This window comes from Thalassophryne amazonica, chromosome 17 (assembly GCF_902500255.1).
Source record: "Thalassophryne amazonica chromosome 17, fThaAma1.1, whole genome shotgun sequence".
Classification (NCBI taxonomy): Eukaryota; Metazoa; Chordata; class Actinopteri; order Batrachoidiformes; family Batrachoididae; genus Thalassophryne; species Thalassophryne amazonica.
In genome coordinates this window covers 15,288,685-15,311,346 of record NC_047119.1, presented here as the reverse complement: position 1 = coordinate 15,311,346, position 22,662 = coordinate 15,288,685, and the positions used below count along the sequence as shown (strand labels likewise).

General features: G+C 42.5%; 1 protein-coding gene across 1 annotated transcript in view; it reads left to right on the top strand.

The window, feature by feature from the left end:
• Positions 1–22,662, top strand: part of kyat1 (kynurenine aminotransferase 1) — a 35,707-nt gene that overhangs the window by 4,902 nt on the left and 8,143 nt on the right. The window contains exons 3-11 of the mRNA XM_034191514.1: positions 2,062–2,120; positions 2,277–2,426; positions 14,401–14,487; positions 14,575–14,700; positions 18,711–18,831; positions 18,904–18,980; positions 19,555–19,644; positions 20,439–20,625; positions 20,736–20,812. Coding sequence (XP_034047405.1) covers positions 2,097–2,120; positions 2,277–2,426; positions 14,401–14,487; positions 14,575–14,700; positions 18,711–18,831; positions 18,904–18,980; positions 19,555–19,644; positions 20,439–20,625; positions 20,736–20,812 — 939 coding nt within the window. The 5' untranslated portion in view covers positions 2,062–2,096. The remainder of the gene's footprint in view (positions 1–2,061; positions 2,121–2,276; positions 2,427–14,400; positions 14,488–14,574; positions 14,701–18,710; positions 18,832–18,903; positions 18,981–19,554; positions 19,645–20,438; positions 20,626–20,735; positions 20,813–22,662) is intronic.

Genomic DNA, 22,662 nt, shown 5'->3' with positions numbered 1-22,662 from the left:
CAAGAGTTCCGGTGTCAGGACTCAGCACTCAGGGTAAACACACTCATGAAGTATGGACAATAAGAGAACATCGGGGCACGGGTCCCTCACAGTGCTACACCTCCTCTAGATAACCCTCTCAATTGGGAGAACGTATAGTCCTCATAATACGCCCGTGAACTTGCTAAATTATGCCATCCACATCCTCCCTTTGCATTTTTTTACATGCGCTGTGACACAGTGGAACTCTGCTGCACTGCGGTGCATTCTGGGAAGCGTCAGGGCAGCTGTCAGGGGCATCATGGGAAACGCTGAAACACAGATTTCATTGAACTGGCTTATGCTAACTGGAAGCAAATTAAAGAAATGAGTTATGTACTAATTGAGCTATCACTTTTATAGTGTACCCTGTTTTCTGCAGAATCTGTGTTCTTTATAACTCTCTTTTCTCTCTGTTCTAGACCTCTGCTTGTTAGATTTAGCTACATAGTTTTGAATACTTTCAAAAGGGAATCCTGAAACTCCTCATTCCACAAACAACCAAGAATGTCCCAGCATATGAGCATTTTGAGTATTAGCAGCTGTCTCTTTAACCATTCCTACATCATAGCTTTTGCCTTTGCCTCAATACAGTCAGGGTATTTTTGATCAATCCTTATCATTTCAGCTGCTCTATTCTGCAATGCTGACTGCAGATAGGCAATGTTTCTCATCACGTTTCTCTGCCTATTTATGAATAGTCTCGCTCAACTTCGGATATTCACTGTGATTTTGAATAAGTTTAGAAGTATGAAATAGTTCAAGTTTCTACTTTGTGAGGGACAGCATTACAGTAAGAGCCGGGAAAAAGTAACAGGAGACAAAAGGGTAGTGACAGATGGTGCGTGACTGACAGGAGCAGAGGCAAAAAGCCTTGACAGAAACACCGCTCAAAATAAAATGCCAAAAAAGAAAGATATACAAACTCGACTGCGTAATAAAATGCCAACACGAAAGGAACAACAAATTAAACCAGAAAACAAAAGGTAAGAACTGAAAAGAGATAATCGAGAAGACAGAAACTAGAACAGGGCCCAACACCTGGTAAAAATATGATAAACAGATGATATGACCAGTGAGTGGAGTTAAATTAACAGGTAATCAAAGAGAGAGGACATGGACACAAACAGGAGACTAACCATAGCATAAACCCAGATACGAGAGAAATCACGACAGCTACCCTACGCTAGTCCAGCGAAAAATCCTTTTAGGTTTTTTTGTCAGTGCTTGATTTTGTTCATCCCGCTGGACTCTGCTGAACTTGCTGGCAGTGAAGCTTCAAAACCACAGAAGAAGAAGAGGCGGGCCAAAGCTTTCCCCTGCACGCAACATACACAACCATTCCTGGGTAATAGATAGGTAGCACAATGTAACTCTACGCAGGCGCGATGCGAAAGGGGCCTAAGTGAGCTCTCGTATGGCCATCTACCGCTTGGTCTTTTCCACGAAAACGGGTACACACATAATACCAGCCTTTCATTCTGCCACTGAAACCCGCCGGGGTTGAAAGTCCAAAAACATTCTCATATCCAGGGGTGCACATACTGTATTCATGGTGTTGTGTGTGTGAAACATCATTGATGCACATCAGAAACACTTTTCCTACAATCAGTCATTGATTTTCTCTTATGAAGTGATTCCCTTGTGTTTTCCGCAGGCATCGTTTATTTTTAGCATGCACCATCAGCATCGTGAGTACCAGTTATGTGCATGCCTGCTCATATCGCTCAATTGGATCTTTGCCTTTCTACGGTTAACCTCTTTTGTGGAAGGAGGTGACTGTTGGTTAGCCATTTTGAGCACACTGCTTTGCTTTAAAAAAAAAAAAAATTATAGTTATTTTAGTTGGCAAGTGTGAGACGTTGGACCAACACGTCTGTCCACACATCACACATCATGAAATCTTGAGGGTTTGACATAGTGACCTCTGCTTGTTGTGTTGTTTTGCACCATCAGGGTGGAATTCACAAAACTGGCAGAAGAGTACAAAGTAGTGAACCTTGGGCAGGGATTTCCTGATTTCTCCCTCCGGCCTTTGTGCAGGAAGCTTTCTGTAAGCTGTAAGCGGTGGATGCCCAATGCACCAGTATACCCGTGGATTTGTAAGTGGAGACCTAACACATGGATGCAAGTTTTATTTTTCTTAGTATACTGGAGAAGCACACATCTCTTTGCTTTCATTCATATTCAAAATGAGTTTGGTGATTTTGAGCAGGTGCACAAAGCAATTTACCTTTATTTATTTTCTAAACTCTCAGGGTCATGTTCCTCTTGTAAGGATTTTGGCAAAATTCTTCAGTAGAGTTGTGGGACGTGAGATTGATCCTCTTGAAGACATCGTAATCACAGTTGGCGCATACGAGGGACTTTTCTGTACATTTCAGGCACTCATTGACGATGGCGATGAGGTAAGAATAAATGCATGTCAAAAAAATGTTCTTCAATGCAGCAGGACAACAGGGGACATGTAGCAGTGTCAGAAGGTTTTAGGCACCTGAGAATTATCACTGAAATGTAGCATTGTATAGATATTTTGTAATGATCAGTGGATTATCAAAGTCAAATATAAAATGTCCAAACATTCCTATTCCAACAACAATCAAATTGGAGAATTAGAGAACGCAACAGATTATAAAGTTTCAAACCTCATTTTCAACTATGACAATAAAAGAAGTGCATTTCTTTGTGCTGTGTCCGGTATGTGACAGCACAGAACAGTTGTTAATAATCATGTAACAACAAACATTGTAAATAAAAAAAAAAAAAAAAAAAAAACTATTCTATAAGCAACAAGATAGTGGGTTTGTCCCATAGCAGTCTGTACTCAAGGTTCTTTAAATGGAGCACTATCTCCCCTGGTGGACATTTACCATTAATGCAGGTACAATAGAATTTCGCCAAGAGGTCCTAGTATATATGTTAGAGAATGAATCGCTGGAATACTGATGTGATAGCACCTTTAAGAACAGGGACTCCTGTCAGAGAGTAGGGTACAGAGAAATCATCCAATAGAAACTTATTTATCCTTTATTGAACAGCTACAGGATGAACACAAGGTATTGCCACCAAGACATGGATATGGGTGGGGGTGTGGTGTGATTCTACAACCCCTGGCAACAATTATGGAATCACTGGCCTCGGAGGATGTTCATGTCAGTTGTTTAATTTTGTAGAAAAAAAGCAGATCACAGACATGACACAAAACTAAAGTCATTGAAATGGCAACTTTCCGGCTTTAAGAAACACTATAAGAAATCAGGAAAAAAAATTGTGGCAGTCAGTAACGGTTACTTTTTTAGACCAAGCAGAGGGAAAAAAATATGGAATCACTCAATTCTGAGGAAAAAATTATGGAATCATGAAAAACAAAAGAACGCTCCAACACATCACTAGTATTTTGTTGCACCACCTCTGGCTTTTATAACAGCTTGCAGTCTCTGAGGCATGGACTTAATGAGTGACAAACAGCACTCTTCATCAATCTGGCTCCAACTTTCTCTGATTGCTGTTGCCATATCAGCTTTGCAGGTTGGAGCCTTGTCATGGACCATTTTCTTCAACTTCCACCAAAGATTTTCTATTGGATTAAGATCCGGACTATTTGCAGGCCATGACATTGACCCTATGTGTCTTTTTGCAAGGAATGTTTTCGCAGTTTTTGCTCTATGGCAAGATGCATTATCATCTTGAAAAATGATTTCATCATCCCCAAACATCCTTTCAATTGATGGGATAAGAAAAGTGTCCAAAATATCAACATAAACTTGTGCATTTATTGATGATGTAATGACAGCCATCTCCCCAGTGCCTTTACCTGACATGCAGCCCCATATCATCAATGACTGTGGAAATTTACATGTTCTCTTCAGGCAGTCATCTTTATAAATCTCATTGGAACGGCACCAAACAAAAGTTCCAGCATCATCACCTTGCCCAATGCAGATTCATCACTGAATATGACTTTCATCCCGTCATCCACAGTCCACGATTGCTTTTCCTTAGCCCATTGTAACCTTGTTTTTTCTGTTTCGGTGTTAATGATGGCTTTCGTTTAGCTTTTCTGTATGTAAATCCCATTTCCTTTAGGCGATTTCTTACAGTTCGGTCACAGATGTTGACTCCAGTTTCCTCCCATTCATTCCTCATTTGTTTTGTTGTGCATTTTCAATTTTTGAGACATATTGCTTTAAGTTTCTGTCCTGACGCTTTGATGTCTTCCTTGGTCTACCAATATGTTTGCTGTGTAGGCTCTCAGTTGTCCAGGTGGTTTCCATAGTAGAGAAGCTTGAATCTTCGACTGGACTGTGTTGCTTGACGTGAGGACGTTTCGCTTCAAATCACATAAGCTTCCTGAGCTAAAATTCTTGCTCTGGTAGTCTGACTTCTATCTTGACTCTTGTAGAGAAGAATAACCAGAAGCCAACAAAAGCTGGAGTTTTTTAACCTAACCAGACCCCACCTACCGAGAGGCTGACTGCTATAGGCTAGTGGACTAAACAATAGCTCTAATTAGCTCCTATTGTGCTCTAGTTAGCACTCTCCTAATGACAGGACAGAAGCCTCCCCTGATGGCTCCTTGACGACTCTCTCCTGATGACGTGAATGACTCATTACCATGAACAAAAGACTGAAACTGCTTTGACCTGAGTACCACATTGTAAACAGGGGACAAAGCGTGTCTGAGACCCACTCCGCGGTTAAGGCTGGGTTTCAACTGTTTTACAAAGAATGCTTCCTTGACACCTCTCTCAAACCATTTCTTCTCTCTGGCTAAGATTTTAACTTCCTTGTCCTCAAACGTGTGGTTAGTGTCTTTCAGGTGAAGATGAACTGCAGACTGAGGTCCACTGGCGACCTCTCTGTGGTGCTGGTATAGCCTCTTGTGTAAAAGTTGCTTCGTCTCACCTATGTAGTTGTTCATTACAGTGTTCCTGACATCTGATATGATACCTACATTGCTCTGTTTGTAACTAGGGATCCTGTCCTTAGGGTGAACTAATTTCTGTCTCAAGGTGTTGACTGGTTTAAAGTAAACTGGGATTTTGTGCTGTCTGAAGATCCTCTGTAGTTTTTCCCCTACTCCTGCTAAATAAGGGAGAGACACTCCTCTTCTTCTTGTCTCCGTCTCCTGTCTATCTGGTCTCTTTCTTTTCTGGGACTTCTGCACTTTGTCCAGGGACCAACATGGGTACCCACATACTGTGAGGGCTTTCCGTACAAGTTGTTGCTCTTTAGCCCTTCCCTCTGCAGTTGTGGGCACCTGTAGGGCTCTGTGTTGAAGAGTCCTGATCACCCCGAGCTTGTGTTCAAGGGGGTGGTTTGAGCCAAAGAGCAGATATTGGTCAGTGTGAGTGGGTTTTCTGTAAACCTCTGTCTGGAGCTGCCTGTTCTCTCCAATCATAACATCACAGTCCAAGAAGGCTAAATGGTTGTTTCTGGCATCCTCATGTGTGAACTTGATATTGGAGTCCACCGAATTGATGTGTTCTGTAAAGTCCTCGACCTCCTGTTGCTTGATTTTAACCCATGTGTCATCGACATATCTGAACCAGTGACTGGGAGAGATGCCCGTGAACAACGTCAAGGCTGTCTTCTCCACTTGCTCCATGTACAGATTGGCCACAATGGGGGATACCGGAGACCCCATCGCACAACCATGGATCTGCCTGTAGTAATTCCCACTAAACAGGAAATACATGGTGTTAAGACAGATCTCCAAGAGTTGGCAGATGTGGTCTGGTGTGAGTTTGGTCCTTTCAGGTAGAGACACATCTTCCAGCAGTCTCTGCCTCACAGCTGAGATGGCCTCAGCGGTGGGGATGCAGGTGAATAACGAAGTCACAATCAAATGACACCATAGTTTCATCTGCCTCCAGCTGCAGGTCCTTGATTTTGTTCACAAAATCTTGTGTGTTCTCCACATGGTGGTCTGAGTTACCCACTAGAGGAGCCAAAATCCACTTGAGGTGCTTGGCCAAATTGTATGTGATGGAATCTGTGCTACATACAATAGGCCTGAGTGGCACGTCCTGTTTGTGGATTTTGGGCAGTCCATAGATGCACGGAGGTGGCGTCCCCAGGGTACAGTCTGTAGTATGTCTGCCTGTCGATGAGTCCCTCTTTCTCCAGGTTTGGAGGCAGCTAATGATTTTCTTCTTATAGCCACTCGTGGGGTCTCTCTTCAGACATTCGTATGTACTGGAGTCATTGAGCAAGTTGTTGATCTTGGCCTCGTAGTCCGATGTTGTTCAGGACCACCGTGCATCTGCCTTATATCTGCTGGCAGGATAAGGATGCTTTGGTCCTTCTGCAGTGCTGCCAGAGTTTTCTGTTCTTCTCCTGTGATGTTGGACGGAGGAGGCTTAGCACTGTTAAGCGCTGCTGTGACTCTTAGTCGGAGGTCCCCAGCTTCTGACTCTGACAAACTGTTGTGTTTAATGGCTGACTCTACTGCAGTGATGTAATCTACTGTTTAGGGGTCACTGAGAAATTTAGTCCTTTGGTGAGCACATCCTTTTCTGTCTGTGTAAGAACCGTGTCGGACAGATTCTTTACCCAATTTTCCCTGTTGTCACTAAAGTGGTGTTCAGTTGTTGGACTTCTGTGCTAGTCACAGTTTGTCCATCACGAACACCATGTTCGAGCACAAGGGTGTCCATAAGTGCACGTGGCACCAGGACACCCTGAGCCGGAGGGTCGGTGATGGACTTTGTAGTCGTATCATCTGACCTTCAGCCATGTGTCTCGGACACTCGAGTGAAGAGAGGGGCAGAGCTGTCGACTGATCACCACCTGGTGGTGAGTTTGAATCCGCTGGGAGGGTAGGAAGCCGGTAAGACCTGGCAGGCCCAAACGTATCATGAGGGTCTGCTGGGAACGACTGGCGGAACCCTCTGTCAGTGAGGTCTTCAACTCCCACCTCCGGGAGAGCTTCTCCCAGATCCCGGGGGAGATTGGAGACATGGAGTCCGAATGGACTATGTTCTCCACCTCCATTGTCGATGCGGCTGCTCGTAGCTGTGGTCGCAAGGTCTCTGGTGCCTGTCGCGGCAGCAATCCCCGAACCCGGTGGTGGACACCGGAAGTAAGGGATGCCATCAAGCTGAAGGAGTCCTACTTATCTTTGTTGGTAGGTGGGACCCCAGAGGCAGCTGACAGGTACCGGCAGGCGAAGCGTGCCGCAGCCCGTGCGGTCGCAGAGGCAAAAACTCGGGTCTGGGAGGAGTTCGGGGAGGCTATGGAGGAGGACTATCAGTCGGCCTCGAAGAGATTCTGGCAAACCGTCCGACGCCTCAGGAGGCGGAAGCAGCTCTCCACCAGCACTGTTTATGGTGCGGGTGGGGAGCTGTTGACCCTGACTGGGGATGTTGTCGGGCGGTGGAAGGAGTACTTCGAGGATCTCCTCAATCCCATCATCACGTCTTCCGAAGAGGAAGCAGAGACTGGGGACTCGGAGGCAGACTCATCCATTACCCAGGCCGAAGTCACCGAGGTGGTTAGAAAGCTCATCGGTGGCAAGGCTCCTGGGGTGGATGAAATCCGTCCTGAGTACCTTAGTCTCTGGATGTTGTGGGGCTGTCTTGGCTGACACGCCTCTGCACATCGCGTGGCGATCGGGGACAGTGCCTCTGGATTGGCAGACCGGGGTGGTGGTCCCCACTGTTTAAGAAGGGGGACCGATGGTGTGTTCCAACTATAGGGGGATCACACTCCTCAGCCTCCGCGGTACGGTCTATTCCAGAGTACTGGAGAGGAGAATTCGACCAATGGTTGAATCTCGGATTCAGGAGGAGCAGTGTGGTTTTCATCCTGGTCGCGGCACACAGGACCAGCTCTACACGCTCCATCTGGTGCTCGAGGGTTCATGGGAGTTTGCCAGTCCACATGTGTTTTGTGGATCTGGAGAAGGCATTCGACCGTGTCCCTCGGCGCAACCCTGTGGGGAGTGCTTCCGGGAGTACGGGGTCCGGGGTCCTTTGCTAAGGGCTATCCGGTCCCTGTATGACCGCAGCAGGAGCTTGGTTCACATTGCCTATAGTAAGTCAAACCTGTTTCCAGTGCACGTTGCCTCCGCCAGGGCTGCCTTTGTCACCGGTTCTGTTCATTATTTTTATGGACAGAATTTCTAGGCGCAGCCAGGGTGTAGAGGGGGTCTGGTTTGGGAACCACAGAATCTCGTCTCTGCTGTTTGCGGACGATGTGGTTCTGTTGGCTTCGTCAAATCAGGACCTTCAGCGTGCACTGGGGCGGTTTGCAGCCGAGTGTGAAGCGTCCGGGATGAAAATCAGCACCTCCAAATCCGAGGCCATGGTTCTCGACCAGAAAAAGGTGCTTTTCCCTCTTCAGGTCGGTGGAGTGTCGTTGCCCTCAAGTGGAGAGTTTAAGTATCTCGGGGTCTTGTTCACGAGTGAGGGACGGATGGAGCGTGAGATCGATAGAACGGATCGGTGCAGCATCTGCAGTGATGCGGTCGCTGTATCGGACCGTCGATCTACGTTCCGATCCTCACCTATGCTCATGAGATTGGCTCATGACCGAAAGAACGAGATTGCGAGTACAAGCGGCCGAGATGAGTTTCCTCCGCAGGGTTGCTGGGCGCTCCCTTAGAGATAGGGTGAGGAGCTCGGTCACTCGGGAGGAGCTCGGAGTCGAGCGCTGCTCTCCACGTCGAAAGGAGTCAGTTGAGGTGGCTCGGGCATCTTTTCCGGATGCCCCCTGGACGCCTCGATGGAGAGGTGTTCCGGGCACGTCCCACTGGGAGGAGGCCCCGGGGAAGACCCAGGACACCCTGGAGGGACTATATCTCTCGGCTGGCTTGGGAATGCCTTGGGGTTCCCCCGGAGGAGCTGGGCGAGGTGTGTGTGGATCGGGAGGTCTGGGCGGCTTTGCTTGAGCTGCTGCCCCCGCGACCCGACTCCGGATAAAGCGGAAGAAAATGGATGGATGGATGGATGGATGTCATTTGATGTGACTTCATTGTTCACCTGCATCCCCACCGCTGAGGCCATCTCAGCTGTGAGGCAGAGACTGCTGGAAGATGTGTCTCTACCTGAAAGGACCAAACTCACACCAGACCACATCTGCCAACTCTTGGAGATCTGTCTTAACACCGCGTATTTCCTGTTTAGGGGGAATTACTACAGGCAGATCCATGGTTGTGCGATGGGGTCTCCGGTATCCCCCATTGTGGCCAATCTGTACATGGAGCGAGTGGAGAAGACAGCCTTGACGTTGTTCACCAGGGGGCATCTCTCCCAGTCACTGGTTTCAGATATGTTGATGACACATGGGTTAAAATCAAGCAACAGGAGGTCGAGGACTTTACAGAACACATCAATTCGGTGGACTCCAATATCAAGTTCACACGTGAGGATGCCAGAAACAACCATTTAGCCTTCTTGGACTGTGATGTTACGATGGGAGAGAACAGGCAGTTCCAGACAGGGGTTTACAGAAAACCAACTCACACTGACCAATATCTGCTCTTTGGCTCAAACCACCCCCTTGAACACAAGCTCGGGGTGATCAGGACTCTTCAACACAGAGCCCTACAGGTGCCCACAACGCAGAGGGAAGGGCTAAAGAGCAACAACTTGTACGGAAAGCCCTCACAGTATGTGGGTACCCACGTTGGTCCCTGGACAAAGTGCAGAAGTCCCAGAAAACAAGAGACCAGATAGACAGGAGACGGAGACAAGAAGAAGAGGAGTGTCTCTCCCTTATTTAGCAGGAGTAGGGGAAAAACTACAGAGGATCTTCAGACAGCACAAAATCCCAGTTTACTTTAACAGTCAACACCTTGAGACAGAAATTAGTTCACACCTAAGGACAGGATCCCTAGTTACAAACAGAGCAATGTAGTGTATCATATCAGATGTCAGGAAAACTGTAATGAACACTACATAGGTGAGACGAAGCAATTTTACACAAGAGCTATACCAGCACCGCAGAGAGGTCGCCAGTGGACCTCAGTCTGCAGTTCATCTCCACCTGAAAGACACTAACCACACGTTTGAGGACAAGGAAGTTAAAATCTTAGCCAGAGAGAAGAAATGGTTTGAGAGAGGTGTCAAGGAAGCATTCTTTGTAAAACAGTTGAAACCCAGCCTTAACCGCGGAGCGGGTCTCAGACACGCTTTGTCCCTGTTTACAATGTGGTACTCAGGTCAAAGCAGTTTCAGTCTTTTGTTCATGGTAATGAGTCATTCACGTCATCAGGAGAGAGTCGTCAAGGGAGCCATCAGGGGAGGCTTCTGTCCTGTCCATTAGGAGAGTGCTAACTAGAGCACAATAGGTGCTAATTAGAGCTATTGTTGAGTCACTAGCCTATAGCAGTCAGCCTCTCGGTAGGTGGGGTCTGGTTAGGTTAAAAACTCCAGCTTTTGTTGGCTTCAGGTTTATTCTTCTCTACAAGAGTCAAGACAGAAGTCAGACTACCAGAGCCAAGAATTTTATCTGAGGAAGCTACTGTGATTTGAAGCGAAACATCCTCACGTCAAGCAACCCAGTCCAGTCGAAGATTCAAGCTTCTCTACTACAGTATGTTTGCCTTTAACCAACCTTCCATGTTGTTTGTATTTGGTCCAGAGTTTAGACACAGCTGACTGTGAACAACTACATCTTTTGCAACATTGCGTGATGATTTACCCTCTTTTAAGAGTTTGATAATCCTCTCCTTTGTTTCAATTGACATCTCTTGTGTTGGAGCCATGATTCATGTCAGTCCACTTGGGTCTAAAAAAGTAACCGTTACTGACTGCCACAATTTTTTTTTCCTGATTTCTTATAGTGTTTCTTAAAGCCAGAAAGTTGCCATTTGAAATGACTTTAGTTTTGTGTCATGTCTGTGATCTGCTTTTTTTCTACAAAATTAAACAACTGAATGAACATCCTCCGAGGCCGGTGATTCCATAATTATTGCCAGGGGTTGTACAACAGAAATACAATACAAATTAGTCTTCAGTATCAGGAATTAGGATGAAATGACAATTAGTCTTGAACACTCAAGGAAATTAACTGGCAATAATAAATGGAATGATTGTGATTCATAACAGAAAGACAGCGGCGTTATCTGCCATAACCACGTATATAAACTCCAGCATTGGATTGCTGTGTGGCAAACGAGCCCATTTGAAGCCAAAACAGGATGACTGCAGTACTGAAAATAGCCACATAGTAAAACCCCATGAATGCAGACGTGCTTCTGCACAAACTTCCCAATCGCCGCTCCACTTAACCATTGGTTAATAACTAAAAAATGTGGCCATATAATGAAAGAACATGAAGGAAGTAAGATATATGAGCAACAATTATTCCACCATGACCTCATGCTCTGAACACTCACTCACTCAACTGCTTACTCCAACCAATGGTCGGGGGGGGGGGGGGGGGGGGGGGGGGGGGCTGGAGCCTATCCCAGCAGTCATAGGACAGGACACCAGTCTGTTGCAGGGCCACATAAAGACAAACAAAGACATTTATACCTGCACGCTCACTTACAGACAGTTTAAAGTTTTCAATCCACCTAACCTGCATGTTTTTGGAGGTGGGAGGAAGCCGGAGCACCCGGAGGGAACCCACACAACACAGGGAGAGGTGATGGTCTCGTGGTTAAGGTGTTGGGAGACCAGATGATCCCCGGTTTAAATCCCCGCCTGACTGGACAAGGTCTTTAATTCCCTATTGCTCCCGGTGTGTAGTGAGTACCTTATATGGCAGCATCCTGGCATCGGGGTTAATGTGTGGCGTAATTGTGAAGCGCTTTGAGCATCTGATGAAAATGGGAAAAGTGCTATATAAATGCAGTCCATTTACCATTTACACACAAACTTCACACAGAAAGGCTACAGGTGGGAATCGATCCCATGACCTTTTGCTGTGAGGCTACAGTGCTAACCACTAAGTCACCGTGCTGCCCATTCTGCTCTGAATATTCACATTGAAAATTAAGGACAAAATTAAATCACTCACGAATAATTCCATGAATGATAAGAACAGCAACAGTATTCGGTCGTTTACTACGACACATGAAAGTTTGACGCACACACTCTGTATCCCCTCTGGTTCACTTGTGGAAAGTGTGCGGTGCATGAATATGATATGACGCCATCAGCTACGGCAAGTGTGCTAAGACCAAACTAAGGCAAAACCTTCTAACGATATATAGCCTCTAACAATTATACCAATTGAAGCAAACCCTAGTAGAGTTTCTGACAATATATACACTCCAGTTTTTTTTCTAAATTTCAGGAGACCACCTAAAGGAAATTCTAAATTTTAAAAGGTGTAAAGTTGGTCATACATTGTACTTTGTAAATATTTATTCAGAAACAAGTGTATCTGTATGTGGTGAAAGTGTTGTGGAGGCAGTCGTGGTTCTGGAGCTTCGGCCTTTGAGATTGAGAGCGCCTCAGTGTTGACCTCCCCCTCAACACTGCTCCAGTGGGTGACCTCTTTGCTAGGAGGACACCCACTTTTCACCTGACTGCAGCAGATTGACGGTTGCTTTCAAGAGGTGGCGATGGAGCGGGTTGTCTGCTGCCTTCATTGTGCGGCGGATGTTTTGACATGCCACACAATGCACACTTCTAGACCTTACCTGACCTATAAATACTATGCGTTTATCGGTGTACCTAAAATGGTTGCAACATCACTGTAAAATAAAGCAAGCACTGATAGAATTCACTTCCATTATGAACTTGAATGCAAATCCATCGTCTTGGAAGATGAAGGTATTTGCAGCAAGTGGTGTTTCTTTTTTTTTTTTTTTTTTTTTTTTTTTTAATAATATTTATTTCATTCATTTAAAAGAAAAACAGAAAAGCAAAAAACAAAAGCACCACAATACCAGAATGAAAAGGAGCAGAAAGAAGAACAAGTCTTATGATTTCTGCCCCTTTTAACAATACAATCTTTCAATATACAGCATCATAGTCAACATTATTTAACAGATTGCATTTCTTTACTTGTCACATACCACTGACCCATTTCATAATTATGACCATTAATTAATAGATTACATCACTGACAGGTTACATTTAAACTTAAGACACTCCAAACATTATTAACAGTTTACTTTTTTTTTTTTTTTTGACTTTCTTGCAGCCCACTGACTTACTTCATAGTTTCATACTTACTTAATACATCTAATTTAATATGTTTTTTAAATAATTTAAGCGACCTTAATTCTTAATTTCTTTATTAAGATTGTTCCATAATTTGACACCATTTACTGCAATACTCCTTTCCTTTACTTTGGTTCTAAATCTTGGTTTTTTAAGACTTCTATTCCTTTCAATTTATAACTACTTACTCTTTTTCAAACATATTTTGAATGTTTGTTGGTAAAGTATTTTATTAACTTGGTACATCGTTTGTAATATTTTCAAATCAACTAAATCATGAAATTTAAGTACCCTATACTTAATAAACATGGATTAGATGAATCTCTAAAACCACTGTTACTAATCACTTTTAAAGCTCTTTTCTGCAAAATAATAAAGGTTGTATATAGGTTGTATATGTTGATCCCCAGATTTCTACACAGTAAGTTAAATATGGGACAATCAATGAATTGTACAATGTTAATAAACCATAACTATTTAATGAATATTTTACTTTATGCAAAACGCAATGGCTTTCGCTATTTTTCCTTTTATGTAATTTATGTGTGACTTCCATGTAAGATCTTCATCATCATGACTCCTAAAAATTTCATTTCTTTACCCTTTGTATATCCATTCCATCTATTTGTAATGACACATTATTTTCTTTCGCTCTATCATTAACAATATGAAATTTGTCTTATTAATATTTAGTGACAATCTGTTTATATCAAACCAATGTTTAACTTTTCCAACTCTGTATTTATCACTTGTGCTACTTCCTGTATATCTGATCCAGAGTAAAACAGCGTTGTATCATCAGCAAATAAAATGCTGCCAAGCACATTGGATACATTCACAAAAATCATTGATATACAAAATAAACAGTTTGGGTTCCAAGTACCGATCCTTGTGGTACTCTTATAGGTGGTTGATGCATAAAGCTTAGAGGAACAATGCAGGTCCTTGGATTCTTTCAGTAAAGACTTCCAGTAGACAGTCTAGATCATGACAGATTGACTTTGCAGAATATCTGAAAGTCTTCAAATGACTGGCAGGAGAGAGTATTTTTGCACATGGGTGATTTGAGGAGACTGGTGTTTGAAAGCACCTCCATATGGTTATCACGAGGATATATGGCATACTACTGTAGTCCATTTCAAAACACCTACACAGCAAGTTGACATACTGTAAATGAATACTGCTGCGTTATGGTTTGAGTGAACCCTTTTTTTGTTTTGAAAATGACAGCAACGGCTGACAGAAATGTGTTGTCCAGGTCATAATTATCGAGCCGTTCTTTGACTGCTACCAGCCGATGGTGAAGATGGCAGGTGGGAAGGCTGTGTTTGTACCTCTGAGACCGGTGAGGGGCTCGCACTTTGGACAAAGTACTTATTTGTTTACACGGAACTTAATAGACCAGCTTTAACATATTCTTTCTTTCTTTCAGAGAATTAAAGGCGAGTTTAGTTTGTCCAGTGGGGACTGGGTTCTTTCTCCCGAGGAGCTGGCCAGTAAATTTACTCCACGGACAAAAGCCATTGTCATAAACACTCCTAACAATCCATTAGGCAAGGTAATGTGTGTAATTCAGTATTCTCTTTGATATTTTTGTAGTTTTCCAGTTTGTTGGATTTAGTTCTCTTAGAAGGTCTGCAGACCTGGAAGTTGCCACATCTTGATGTGTGCATGTAAATATTTTTGGTTTTGGTTGATTGAATGGTCGGTGTACTGTGGAGTGGTATTTGCCGCCTCCTTCCATCCATGTCAGATGTCACTCCTGTAAGAGAATGTACAGTATTATGAGTCTCAGACTGAGGTGATGTTTAGATCTCCTGTCTGGATGTGGTGAGTGCAGCGAGGGAGACTGAACAAAAATAATAACCTAACAAGTTAAAAAAAAAAAAATCTGCAAGTTGGAAAAGTGAAAATTCACTTGTGAGTTATTGAAATAGGAGCTTGACATTAGCTGAAATTTTACTTAAGTGATTTTGTCTTATCCATCCATTCATCCATTTTCTATTCCCACTTACTCTAATTCAGAGTCATAGGCTGGAGCCTATCCTCGCAGTCATTGGGCGATTTTGTCTTAAATTAAGTGCAGTTAACTCTCTCGATGCCATTGGCTCTTAAACGCGTCTTTTCCGATAGTAATGCTCCGCGCCAAAGACGTGTCATCGAGCCAGTTACGTTTTTTTATGATGGGGGGGGGGGGGGGGGGGGGGGGGGGGGGGGGGGGGGGGGGGGGGATCAGCTGATCTAGCTTGTGTAAAAGAATTAGAGTTGTAATCACAAGGGAACCCATTCTGTGGGTGGTAGCAGGTTGAGTGTGGATGTGTGAAAAGATGCGCCGCCGAGAGAAGAGACAGACGGAGTCCCTCCCCTGACAGTTCGGATTTCAGCGAGCTTGACCCTGACTCATCGGACGATTTTTGGTGCATTATACAATAGGTATCTGTCTTTTGATACCCATCCATGTTCTACAGACAATTACTAAAGAATGGAAAGAGGTACAAACAAACGTTTTTTTCTGATGATAAAGGAAAGTCTGAAGTTTCTTTTGGTATGTTTGTTGTTGACATGGACATAGAACTCAATTTTCTATGGGTCTTGAAAAAACACTGAAATGCTGAAAAAAATCCTGGCACTGGGATGTTCTGAACTTTGAAAATGGCTGGTACTCAATGAGTTAAATATTTGGACCGGAAATTAGACAGATACACTTGGTTCGATGCAAGCTGATGGATTTTGTTTTCCACCTCTACCCTGGTACTCCAGCACTGATGTTGCGGTTAAGGAGATCCATCATGTTCTTGTGGGAAGATGTGTCTGTAGGAGGACCCAGTTTGTGAACTCTGATAACATACTTGTAGTTTTATTAAGGATTCAGATGAAGTCCTGCAGACTACCAACTGCTTGGCATTCAAGACTGAATCTGCAAGGACTTTTTTTTAAACGGGAATTTGCACACTATCTAGGTTGAGATTTTGGAAACCTGAACACAACAAATGGCCAAAAACCTGAAACGTGGGAGTTCTTCTGCCCACGTTTCATCTTGCTGCTGTAGATATATGGCTACCGTCGGGAGATGAGCATGAACCAGTGGACTGCCAGGGTGGTTCTCAGTCAGGACTCAGGGTGGCTTCATGGTGTGGTGGATGCAACAAAGTGCGGTACTTGTGCAAGTTTTCAGACCTGACCTCTTCTTAAGGACGGCCTTTGTATATACTTTTTCAAGGTTGTATGTCTGTTGGTTAATCTTCCAGTGTGCGTGTGTATATACAGTAGTGTTCAGAATAATAGTAGTGCTATGTGACTAAAAAGATTAATCCAGGTTTTGAGTATATTTCTTATTGTTACATGGGAAACAAGGTACCAGTAGATTCAGTAGATTCTCACAAATCCAATAAGACCAAGCATTCATTATATGCACACTCTTAAGGCTATGAAATTGGGCTGTTAGTAAAAAAAAAAAAATGTAGAAAAGGGGGTGTTCACAATAATAGCATCTGCTGTTGACACTACAAACTCAAAACTATTATGTTCAAACTGCTTTTTTAGCAATCCTGTGAATCACTAAACTAGTATTTAGTTGTATAACCACAGTTTTTCATGATTTCTTCACATCTGCGAGGCATTAATTTTGTTGGTTTGGAGCCAAGATTTTGCTGGTTTACTAGTGTGCTTGGGGTCATTGTCTTGTTGAAACACCCATTTCAAGGGCATGTCCTCTTCAGCATAAGGCAACATGACCTCTTCAAGTATTTTGACATATCCAAACTGATCCATGATACCTGGTATGCAATATATAGGCCCAACACCATAGTAGGAGAAACATGCCCATATCATGATGCTTGCACCACCATGCTTCACTGTCTTCACTGTGAACTGTGGCTTGAATTCAGAGTTTGGGGGTCATCTCACAGACTGTCTGCGGCCCTTGGACCCAAAAAGAACAGTTTTACTCTCATCAGTCCACAAAATATTCCTCCATTTCTCTTTAGGCCAGTTGATGTGTTCTTTGGCAAATTGTAACCTCTTCTGCACGTCTTTTATTTAACAGAGGGACTTTGCGGGGGATTCTTGCAAATAAATTAGCTTCACACAGGCATCTTCTAACTGTCACAGCACTTACAGGTAACTCCAGACTGTCTTTGCTCATCCTGGAGCTGATCAATGGGTGAGCCTTTGCCATTCTGGTTATTTTCTGTCCATTTTGATGGTTGTTTTCCGTTTTAATCCACGCATCCATTTTTGTCCATTTTAAAGCATTGGAGATCATTGTAGATGAACAGCCTATAATTTTTTGCACCTGCGTATAAGTTTTCCCCTCTCCAATCAACTTTTTAATCAAACTACGCTGTTCTTGTGAACAATGTCTTGAACGTCCAAAATTTCCTCAGACTTTCAAAGAGAAAAGCATGTTCAACAGGTGCTGGCTTCATCCTTAAATAGGGGACACCCGATTCACGCCTGTTTGTTCCACAAAATTGATGAACTCATTGACTGAATGCCACACTACTATTATTGTGAACACCCCCTTTTCTCCTTTTTTTTTTTTTTTTTTTTTTTTTTTTTTTTACCAGTAGCCCAATTTTATAGCCTTAAGAGTGTGCATATAATGAATGCTTGGTCTTGTTGGATTTGTGAGAATCTACTGGTACCTTGTTTCCCATGTAACAATAAGAAATATACGCAAAACCTGGATTAATCTTTTTAGTCACATAGCACTACTATTATTCTGAACACTACTGTATGTATGTATGTATATGCATGAATTAGGTTTATATTTTGTTTTTATTTCACAAGGTTGTTATATATGCTTGTATTTTATATATTTTTCTTTTAATTACATTTTGTGAAATTTTCTGTTTTATGTGTAGGTGTTTGTTTTTATGTGTAAATGTTGTTTTAGAGCACTCTGTAAAACCCGGTGTCCACACGCGTCCCATTAGGTTGCGGTTGAAATAAAGCAAAACGGTAAACTCACGAGATAATGTCCAATCCCACCGCAATCCACCTGCAAGCATACATGGTCATCTTGGAGCTCGCCGCCCACCATCTGGAGTTTCAGGATAATCGGGAACAATATTTTGGACTGTTCAAAATTTCCATGCAGATAAAATTTATTGGGAACCCAACTGGGTCATCGGCAACTTAACCAGGCCATTTGCAGCATCCTGGGAACCCTGCTGCAAGCTGACGCCATTTGACTTGTGCCGAACACCCTGATGCAGATCTGTACCGATCAGTTAACCAAAAGCTCATCGCGGCAAACTTTTCCATCCCATGAATAGGTGTCACCAATGGCAAGGTCACTGCCAGTTTCAGCTCCGCCCCTTTTTGTGACTTTGAATGCTGTTTGCTCACATCGAAGCTGATGGGAACATGTGGACACCAGGCTTAACTTTGTAATTGTACCTGTATTCAAAAATATCTTCCAGCTCATTAAAAAAAAAAATCAATAATTAAAATAATGTGTTGTAGCCTTACAGCCTGAACTCAAATTAAACCATAATCTTTTTATGTATTTTCTGTATGAATTGTACTTTTTTTTTTGCTGACCAGAATGCATCCTTAAAACAGGTTTTCATTGCCGAAGAGCTCCAAATGATCGCTGATCTGTGCATAAAGCACGACGTGGTTTGCATCAGTGACGAGGTGTACGAGTGGTTGACTTACGACGGAGCCAAACATGTCAAGATAGGTGAGAGCGCACGATGCACTTAAAGACTGGAGGTGCATCAGTAGCATCGTGTTTTACTCATGTTATTTACAGCAAGTCTTCCTGGCATGTGGGAACGAACCATAACTGTTGGCAGCGCCGGAAAGACCTTCAGTGCCACTGGATGGAAGGTAAGCCTCCAGTGTTCCAGTTATTATGTGCGAGGAACATTATTATTTGAGAAATCAAAGATTGGAACTACTGTAAAAAGTCATTGTATTTCTGTTAAAGGTGTTAATATTTGGAATAAGTTCCCTGATGACATTAAATCATTTGGTAACCTGGTTGGCTTTAAAAGCTCTATAAATATTATTTAGTTACTTGTTATGGTGTGATCAATTAGGTTTCTTGATTTTTGTTTTGTTTTTGGGTTTGTGTATGATGCACTGCTGTTTGCATGTTTGTGCTTTGAAATTTTAGTTCAGTGATTTGTATTTGTTGTCATGGGTATATTTGTATTTTTATATACATATGTATACATTTTTATTTGGGTTAAAGGGGTGGGCGTTTATAAGCTTTTGCTTCTGCCTGCATTCTTTTGGGCACATGGGTTTTGAGTTTTCCTTGTTATTTTGACTCTGTGTGTGCTGAATAAATTCATTCATGTTCAGAGAAAGAAGCCCCATGATGGGTTTTGGTTCACAGTGCTCAGAGGAGCTGTATTTTATTATTATTATTATTATTATTATTATTATTATTATTCAGGTTGGCTGGGTTATCAGCTCGGAGCACATAACCAAACACCTGAAAACCATCCATCAGAACTGTATTTACCACTGTGCAACAGCTGCTCAGGTAAGCAAATAATCCACAGCTGTGCAAATAATCTTCTACTTTGAGGTGTTTTAGTTTTGCAACTGTTATTTCCGTTTTTAATGTGATTATTAGTATTTATTAAAGAATAGCAAATGCAGTCTTCCTTTTTTAAAATTATAAGTTCAATAAACCAAAAATTAGATTAATTCAGTGTTTTTAGCTATGACTGTGTTCTTTATGTCAAATGGGTTGTAAATTTCTGACTGTATTCTAAAGTTTCAGACAATGCCTGATTTCTCATGCTGAACTGGAAATTCAAATGTGTTAATCAGCTGAGACATTTGGATTTTAAACAGTGGAGATATTAAAAGAATGCACCTTGAACTTTAAATATTTTAATGTCTGCTTCAGACTTAATTGTCTTGTGTTCCAATATTATCAGTAAGGAAGATGTGATTTGAATCTTGAACATTGTCTGGGGACGTTTACCAAGAAAAACAAGGTTACCCACAAATGGGGTGACCAGATGTCCCACTTCCGGCATTGTTATTGACAGTATCTGTATGCAAGCCAAAACTGAAGCCTGACTGTCAATAACAGTGCTGGAAACCATCTCAATTGGGGCACAAAGTGGGACATCTGGTCACCCTAGCCACAAAGGGCTCCCAGCGGGTGCAACATCTGTGCCTGACACTGTTTGATTCAATCGTGCAAGTTAATTCTTAATCTGTGGTTCTGAGTGGCTGTGATATTTGATACAGTTGTTCTAAAACTGATCCACTTTATCCATATTGGCTTCCAAACTGTTGCTGATGCATTCCTGTGGATAACAGGAGGCAGTAGCGCAGGGATTTGAGAGAGAATACAACCTCTTTGGGTCGCCTGACTCCTACTTACAACAGCTGCCGGCGATGCTGCATCATAAGAGAAATAAACTGGCCTCCTGTCTTCAGAGTGTGGGTTTGCAGCCCATCATGCCAGAAGGAGGTTATTTTATGATCGTGGACATCTCCTCTGTCAGTGAGTGTCCCTAAATTGAATAACCATCCAGTTATGCCAACATTAGCTGCTTATTTGTTTAATTGACTTGCCATGTCTGTGACTGTTTTCTGTTTTGTTTTTTAATTCAGAGGTGGATTTCACTGATGACAGCACAAAGGATGAACCCTATGACTTCAGATTTACTAAATGGCTAATTAAAGAGAAGGTAAGAGTGCACAGCAGATGCATGGAGAGTTCCAAATACGGGTGTGCTGATCCAGTTTTTTGGATTAGCATTCGTCCGATATTGGCCAAAAATACTGGATCCAATCTAAGTCTTCTACTGTACATCTGAGGCTTGGTTTGTTTGCTCTGCCAGTTCAATCTGGATTTATTGCACATCTGATTAAAATCTGATGTCACTGATTGTTTGTCCACATGTTTACTGTAGCAAGTGAACAGATCCAACCTGTATGTCCGTGTAGCAATCCACATTGAACTCTTTTCCACATTGGTTGCTACAGGTGAGCCTCTTTAACTCACAGGAGTTGGGGTCCACACAATTGGACTGTGAGTAATCTGAAACTGAGAGTTAATAAAGTTGACCAGTAAAACTTAAAATGAGCTTACTTTGTCATATTACAAGAGTTTTGTCCATTTGAAGCATGATTCCTTCCTGGATGGTGATGAGTTCTTCATCTGGAGTGGGATCGGGATCAACTTCTTCCTCCTTGGGCTGCTGCAGTTCAGCGATGAGGGCTTTGTCAGTGCAGACGATTCTGGGCAATTCAAAGTTTTTGGATGTGACCTTCCTCTTTAGATCCTTCCTACTGGTTCAGATTGGGCCAGAATTTATACATGCACCCACCACATGTGTGAGGGGCAGGTGCGTATTTATACTCACGCCCGCCCATCCCAAAAATAGTCGAATCAAAATTGACTTTTATACGGTAGTCTAAATTTTCGGTGTCCACAAATCAACCACGAGTAAAGCCCAAATTATCATAATTTTCCACCGGTATGTATGATTTTAATTAAATGTTCCTTTTTTATAAAAAAAAAAAAAAAAAAAAAAAAAATTGCTTTACTCAAATTACACTCTTAATTCCACATTCTGGCCTCATGGTTAAAAAAAAAAACCCAAACAAAAACATACATTTCGCCCACAACATTTGAATATATTGGATGTTTTTCTAAAAGCTATTATCTAGGCAGTGCAAAAAGAGTATATACTTAATTCTTCTAAACATCTGTTAAATGTTATCAGTAATACACAACCTAATAATCTTTTGGCATTTGCATATCATCATATTTGCTATTAGCACATCACTTATCTTTGGTAAAAATGACACTACAGTGTCTTCTGTGTCACTCGCAGCACGACGCGAACAGCAATGATGTAGTTCTGGAGAGATTGAAGTTGATTCGAGGGGCTTTACCTGTGGAAATGGAATAAGTGGGGAAAAAAGTAAAAGAAACCGGTCAGAAATAACAAACAGGCACTTTATTTCCTTGTCCGTTCATGGTTTATCAGAGGAGAATAATAAACCGTGAACGGACAAGGAAATAAAGTGCCTGTTAGCTATCTGGGCATAACCGTTTCAGACAGAAACAGGCATAGTTTGCTGTCGTCCATGTGTTTCCTGGCCGTAGACTGTTACCATAGCAATCAATGTGGATAAGACTGTCAGTGTGGACACACAGATTAGATCTGGTCACTTGCTATATATAATGTGGCCAGTCAGTCAGTGAGATCTGATTTTAATCAGATTTGCAATAAATCTGATTTGAACTGGCAGTGTAAATATGGCCTGTGTGGCTTGCATCCATTTTGGATAAAAAAAAAAAAAAAATCACATTTCTTGTGGTATTGTTTGCTGTTCAGACTATCGAAGAAAAAACAAATCAAGCTTGATACAACCTGGATATGCTAAGAGTTGGATTTGTGCTGGCAATCTGAACATAGTCACATTGTGGGCATTCTATTTTTTTCACTTTAGTTCAATTTAATTTATTCATGCAGCAACAAATCACAACATAAGTCACTCCTAAGGGCTACACGCAAGTAAAGTCTGA